General features: G+C 42.6%; 1 protein-coding gene across 1 annotated transcript in view; it reads right to left on the bottom strand.

Moving 5' to 3' along the window:
- Positions 1-489: 489 nt before the first annotated feature.
- LOC146983776 (serine/threonine-protein phosphatase 4 catalytic subunit B) overlaps positions 490-6,862 on the bottom strand; it is a 9,546-nt gene continuing 3,173 nt past the window's right edge. Inside the window, exons 5-9 of the mRNA XM_085785222.1 lie at positions 6,659-6,760; positions 6,353-6,526; positions 6,071-6,197; positions 4,896-5,085; positions 490-1,519 (exon numbers count right to left, since the gene is read on the bottom strand). Of these exons, the coding sequence (XP_085641348.1) occupies positions 1,390-1,519; positions 4,896-5,085; positions 6,071-6,197; positions 6,353-6,526; positions 6,659-6,760 (723 nt within the window). The 3' untranslated portion in view covers positions 490-1,389. The remainder of the gene's footprint in view (positions 1,520-4,895; positions 5,086-6,070; positions 6,198-6,352; positions 6,527-6,658; positions 6,761-6,862) is intronic.

Raw genomic sequence — 6,862 nt, 5'->3', positions numbered from 1 at the left:
CTACACATCATGTCTATGTGTTGCTGTCATTATGAGATACACAGGACTCATGTTTGCTGTAGCAGTGCAGGTAAACAATATTCTCCAATAAAAACACCTACTGATCATGAGTTATCAGCTTTATGAATTTTGCAGCTTAATATCTTGGGCGTATTATTAAAGCACATTATTTCCACTTGATCGAGCAGATCATGTTAATGAGGTCTGAAAGGTGCACAACACCCAGGACTGCAAGAATGCATGAAACATTAAACACTCGATATCCAATTTGATCTGTGCCCAATAAAGACCAAGAGAAAACAAGCTTCTAGTGCATGTACGTATGTGCTTATACATTTCCAGTAAGTGGCACACTGTACGTGGAAGTTCAGAGTTGACTGGGACACACCAACACAACCCAATCACACAATTGTCATGTTGGGTCAAACACACAGTTCTATGGGCCCACTCACATCACGATGCATGTGTCATTAAAACACCTGAAATTAATCAGCATTAATACAAAAACTTTATTCTCACAATATCAAAATTGACAGACCTACAGAGATTTGTAGATTAAAAGGAATTAAGAGAGAAAACATCGGTGAATATAGTGACTCCTAGTGGGAGTCATTACATTGATGGTGTTTATTGTGATGGTGCTGAGCAGCAGCACTGGGTATGTTAAATAGTGACTCACAATGACAAAATGACAGTTAAAAAGAAACATAAGAGCAAAAAACGGGGTGGGGAGGGGGATTGGTCATTTTGCATTTAATCCTGGCAGCAACAATTATTCAAAAAAATAAAAATAATAATCAAAAACAGAAGAACATATGCACTGAAGGAATTCCTTAAAAGATAAACTTGAGAAACTTCCTACACCTGCATATTTTTTGAAGAAAAAAAAAAGATCTAACTCCTTCCAAATACTTCTATAACTAAATAATGTTCGTCATGAAAAAGAATTCCTACAAATGTGGTGGTGTAGAAGTGGAAGAGGGAGAGAGTGTGGTATCTACAGTGAGAGGACAGCAGATGGAAATGGAAGGAGGCTGAGGGCAGAGAGAGAACGACCACCGTGTACAGCTGAAGACGAGTGACAACAGTCATGGGTCCGGTATCAACCTCACCCCGACACCTTTCACAGTGACTGCTCTGTCAGGCTGGGGCAGTGCGGCAAAAATCCAGCTCTTCAAGCTGAACCTGCGCTGGAGTGAAGCTCCAGCGCTGGAGTGAAGCTCCAGCGCAGGTGGAGGGGGTTGTTTGGTTTTTTTTTTGGCGGGTTTTCTGTCAAACTGCGGTGAGTTCCGACTGACAGGACCGTCCGGCAGCGGGGTGGGGTGCGGCGGCAGGTGTGAAATGGTACCGGAGGTTTTCTACAACATCATGGCTGTCTGCTCGAGGCCTTCACAGGAAGTAGTCGGCTACTGGCTTCTTGGAGGGGATGCCCCTGGTCTCCTGCGGCGCCGCTTCAAAGATGATGAACTCCCGTTGTAGATGCTCGTCCAGCTCCAAGATGGCCGCCACGTTGCCGCATCTGATCGCCCGGAGAGACAAAACAAACGTTAGCTTACTCACATGTTTACAGATGACGGGTAACACACACAATGCGTTTTAGATTTTTATTGTTAACTCAATTTTTCTTAATTTTAGGGGTTTCTTTTAGAGTTTTTAGAGTCCGACTACGTTTTCCTGATGGTTTTCTGTATGTTTTAAAATCTTTATTGTAGGCGCTTGTTGACTTGTTCTCCAGGTGAAAAGCGCTCTATAAATAAAATGAATCATTATTACAAATCAGACCCTGTTGGACATTTGTGCTCATTCATTCTCAACCTCACGTGTTAAAGTAGATGGTAATATACATGTTAATGAATGGACTGAGAAGGGCAGCGTTTCAAGAACATATGAACCATGTTGACAAGTCATTAACTGTCAGAGCGATGATGACTGTAGGAGCCGTTTGGGCTTTTATTTTGGTGGGTTTTAATTGGTAAGCTTCTGTAAAAACAGGAGGTGATTTAACAAACTGGGGGCCCAGGGGGTATTTGAACAATGGGCAATCAGTGCCAGGTGTTGCTGATCAAAACACAGTTTTTTGACCGTGCCGTGCCTTAAAATACATGTTGGCTTGTTTTACTAATAAGTTGGATTTTGTTTAGTTTAAGATCAGAAATAAACACCTTTCTGTTTATCAGTGGAACCTTGTTTGGACATTAACTTCATTGCACCCATGCACGCTTCAATACGCTGATCAGCGTGACTTTCTTTTTATTTGGTCTGGATATTCTCATTCATCCAGGTCGTCATTATCTCTGGGCAACAAATTGAGTTTCAGGCAATTGGACCAGTCTGGCCAATCAGAACTAGTCTTTTTTTTAATTATTATTTAACCTTTATTTATTCAGGAATGATCCATTGAGATTAAAAAATCTCTTTTTCAAGGATGTCCTGAGGAAATACAGATACAAGCAAACATACACAACAAGATCAAGGTAACAAGAGACATCAAACATCAAAAACAAGCAGCACAATTACAGAATTAAGTTAATTGTCACAGGTGCAGCTGGTGACTAAAAGCCCAATCTCATCCTGGCTTGTAGGTCATTCCACGACCATGACCATAGTCTGACTAGTCAGACCGATGTGTTGTGAAGTGATGAAGCCCCTTGGATAAGAGGCGAAACGTCTTCCTAGACAAACACAAGTCCAGTTGCCTTTGATTTAATTTGTTGCCCAGAGACTTTTTATTTGGGTTTGGGAAGAGGAAGTTCACTACGATGACTCAACAGTTCTGGGCCTACAGTTCCCACAGTGCTTTGGAAGATGCAACAGGAAGCTGTGGGCTACAACTTGGGACACTCTTCCGTATTTGTTGACATTTTGGCGAACTCACATCATCAAAGTAAAACTATCAGCAGCTCCTGTTAGCTCTGTACCTATGGATGTACAGGTCACTGGGATAAGTTCAACACTGAATAAGACTTAGTGCATGACGATGAGCAGGCAGCCTGCAATCAAAGCTTTCCTGCTCGACTGGTAGTCAGTACGTTTACATGCAGAGCTTAATGAAGCTATGCTCAAAATTTGATTTTGGCGTCAAGTCGGACTTCTGTCCTTGTCTCAATTTACATTAGGGCTGGACGATTATGGCAAAAATCATAATCACGATTATTTTGTTCAATATTGAAATCACGATTATTTACACGATTAGGGGGGGGGTGTACAGGATTTATAGCTTGACCATGCTACATTATTACCTTAAAGCAGATATCAGTGGCACGGCCGTTTCGGCTAATGCTGTGTTCAAGGCAGGCTTTTGAAACCGTAAGTTACAGCTTCAAGTCACAACTACGACTTGGTAGCGTTCCAGGTAACCCGTAGCTCGTGTTTTTACCGTCCTGTTGTCTGTGAAAGTTCCCTATAACGGCCACTCGTAACTTCCGACCCGTGAACTCGTACCAGATCGAACTGGTATGACTTCACAGGAAGGAAAAACACAAAGTACGAGTTTCCTTGAACGCACCATGAGTTAGCAGCCCCCGCCCTTGTCAGGCATCAATTGGTCCTCGTGCTACGTCACCACATTCACGCGCATCCCTTGGCTGCACACACAGCCCTTCATGCCGTTCTCTCCCCTCATTGGATAACACTTGTATCCCACAAGGAAAAATTTTCTCCTCGGGTTACAGCAGAGCAGAGTGACGGAGAGACTCGTGTTTAGGCTGAAATACTTCATGTAAGTGATTGCTGACGGAAAATAGGACTATTTAGGACTTATATTAACAAAAACATTCCACTGATATCTGCTTTAAATAAACAGTGCCAATGTGTGTTTAAGGTTTTTAAGTTTATAATTTTAAATATTTATTCAAAATGTATTTAAAACTTTTTTTTTTTAAGTTTTATGATCCAGCAGCAGAAACTATAGGCTACAGGATGTTTAGCTTAACTTTTCTACATTTTTACCTTGAATAAACAGATTTGGAGTAATTGTCATGGTTTAACTTATTAAGAGGGAGAGTGGAGGCTCTCTGCTTCCGTGTGTGTCGCTTATTGCGTCTCTGGGATGAAATCCAACCTGGGAACATCAGAGCCTCCGCCCAGCTGCGCTGTCCCAGCTCTCGTCACAAACGCACCCCATAACTTTTTTTTTTTTGACGCGCCCCATAAGTGATCTGTTGTTTATGACAGATTAAACTACACAAATACACGTCGTAACATCGTATAACGTTATCCGCCGCTCTACAGATTGCTTCCTTGCCGGCTTTGTAAACATATGCACATGTAGCCTACGGGCCGGGGGAAGAGGAGGAGGAAGAGGAGGAGGAGGAGGAGGAGGAGGAGGAGGAGGAGGAGGAGGAGGAGGAGGAGGAGGAGGAGGAGGAGGAGGAGGAGGAGGGTTGTTGTTGTGCGGCCGCTTTGAGGAGACGAGCGAGTGTTTTAAATTATTATTTCCCGTTCATTCGTCCTGAGCGGTGGCCGCTGCTCTCTCTTCACTGGCGCTGATTTTTAATAATGATTTAATAATTTAACTAATGCGTTTACATGCACTTCAGTTGTCCAGTTATAGTCGCATTAAGGCAATAATTCGTTTTTTTCAAGTGTCATGTAAACATACTGAGTGATAGGGTGGTTGAGAGATGAGATGACAAATCATAGCAAGTTTATGATACTAATTAATTATGGAGAGATTTCAGAAAATGATTTAACTTCCATGACTGCAAAACAATGTTATGACTGTCCTGTGAGTATTTTAAAATAACTTTAATAACGACGACAACCTCAATATAAAAAGCTCTGATTTCTGAACGGACTGGCTTGAAGTCTTAGCTCGGTCCACGGCACTGAGTAGAATAAAGATTCCTAAAGCCAGTCAGAGCACACAGGTTACCGTTAACTGCTTGTGTGTGTACCTGTAGCAGTAGTTGGGTGCTGACCACACGGTGAGCACCGTCTCATTGAAGTGCCACTTGTAGCCCTCCATGACCAGCTGGTGCGCTCGGCAGATCATGTGGATGTCGTTGGCGGCGTTGAACTGGGCCACCACGTCGCTGCCAAACAAGTATCCGGCTCCTCTCGGACTCACGCCCCAGCCGGTGGTGTCTGGGGGGGGGAGGGGGGAACACAATTCAGGTATGTGGGAAAGTTCAAGTATATTGTAGCCATAATGCATTTCATTGTGCAGGACAAACAGAGGCAAAACATGTGAGAAGAGATACAGTAACATCAGGTAAAACATGGTTCAAACCCCACTCTGAATGAACAGCTCACTATCTTTGCTGCTGCAGCAGTTAAGGTGACGACTCATTACTTTTAGTGGACATTGAACCTGTGGTGTAATCCCTACTCAGCCATCTACAATCTGCACTTCCTGTTCTTTCCAAACTGTTTATGGTCCATGTGCAGCTCACAATGTAGCATGAATGACACGATATAAAAATCAGGGTTCCTACAGCTTAAGCCAAGTTAAATTTAAGACTTTTTAAGACTTTTTTAAAGACACTTGAAATGAAATTTAAGACCGACTTCACAATAAACACAAATGCAGAAAAAAGAGAAGAAAAAAAAACACCACATCAATTACATAGGGTTAGGGACAATTTGAAAAACTTTCCTATGTGATCCAAGGTAAAGTGACTGCTACATGAACATTGGATTGTGTCTCTTTCCAGCTGTCCTTTCAAAATAAATGCAGAAAAAGTCTGAAAAAAAAAACACTGACTAGGGAGCTGGAGGCGGTGAGAAATTTAGCATTGACGGCCACCACTAACTTCTCTATGTCGAAATGTTATCAATTATTTAGAGATTTGAGACTAATTACAACCATAAAATACCACTCACCAAGTGTTAACATTTTTAAGACTTTTGAAAAATTGATTTAAGACATTTTAATGCCAATTAAGGCCTTGTTTTTAGATTAATGAATTCAATGCCTTGTAAGACATTTTAAGGATCCGTAAGAACCCTGAACATACAACTTGATACTGTGGTTTGTGTCAACATACCCACTGATTAATAATGATAATAATGATCAATAAGCACATGGATTAACAACACATTGTTGAAGGTTTGAGAGAGTCCTGTATACCTTCAGGGTCCGACCACAGGAGGTCACACATGGGCCCGTCGTGGGGCACCTCCTGTTTCCTGTCGATGGTTCTGATCTGGTCCAGTGTCTGGATGGATGGAGACAAGCCACCGTGGACACAGAAGATCTGTGGGACAGATGATGGACGGGATGCAGCTTAATCAACCAGATATTAGAGCAGCAACAACAAGTCTATAACAAGCATTTGCATGTCACGGAATTTAGAGCATTCATTTCCATTCTGGTCACCAGTCAGTAGGCGTACTAGACACAGCGTCTCACCTTGCCGTCGATGATAGCAGACAGGGACAAGTAGTCAAAGATCTCAGTGCAGTATCTCCAGACAGTGACTGAGCCGTACTTGCGGAGGCACTCGTCGTAGAAGCCGTAGACCTGGGTGATTTGCCGGGACTCGTGGTTCCCCCGGATCAAGGTTATCCTGTCTGGGTAACGCACCTTTAGCAGCACAAAGGCAAAAAGATGAGTATGCCACGTACATTTCTTTACAACATATTCAGGTCTCAACACACGCGCCTCTTGATAAGCGGTCAGCTGCAGCGGAGTAGTGGATTGAAATTCAAAGAGTACCTTAAGAGCTAGCAGAAGAAGGAACGTCTCCACACTGTAGAAGCCCCTGTCCACAAAATCGCCCATGAAGAGATAATTTGTCTCTGGGACATCTCCACCAACCTGTAAGCAGATAACAAGCAGTCTTGTTTAAGAAAAGAAAACACTTCCATGTTGTAAATAACATCACCACCATTCTCAGTGAGACTAGATGTATGTTATGGT

This window comes from Trachurus japonicus, chromosome 8, assembly GCF_045865225.1.
Source record: "Trachurus japonicus isolate A0001 chromosome 8, Traja_1.0".
Lineage (NCBI taxonomy): Eukaryota > Metazoa > Chordata > Actinopteri > Carangiformes > Carangidae > Trachurus > Trachurus japonicus.
This window is presented reverse-complemented; position numbering and strand designations above follow the sequence as displayed.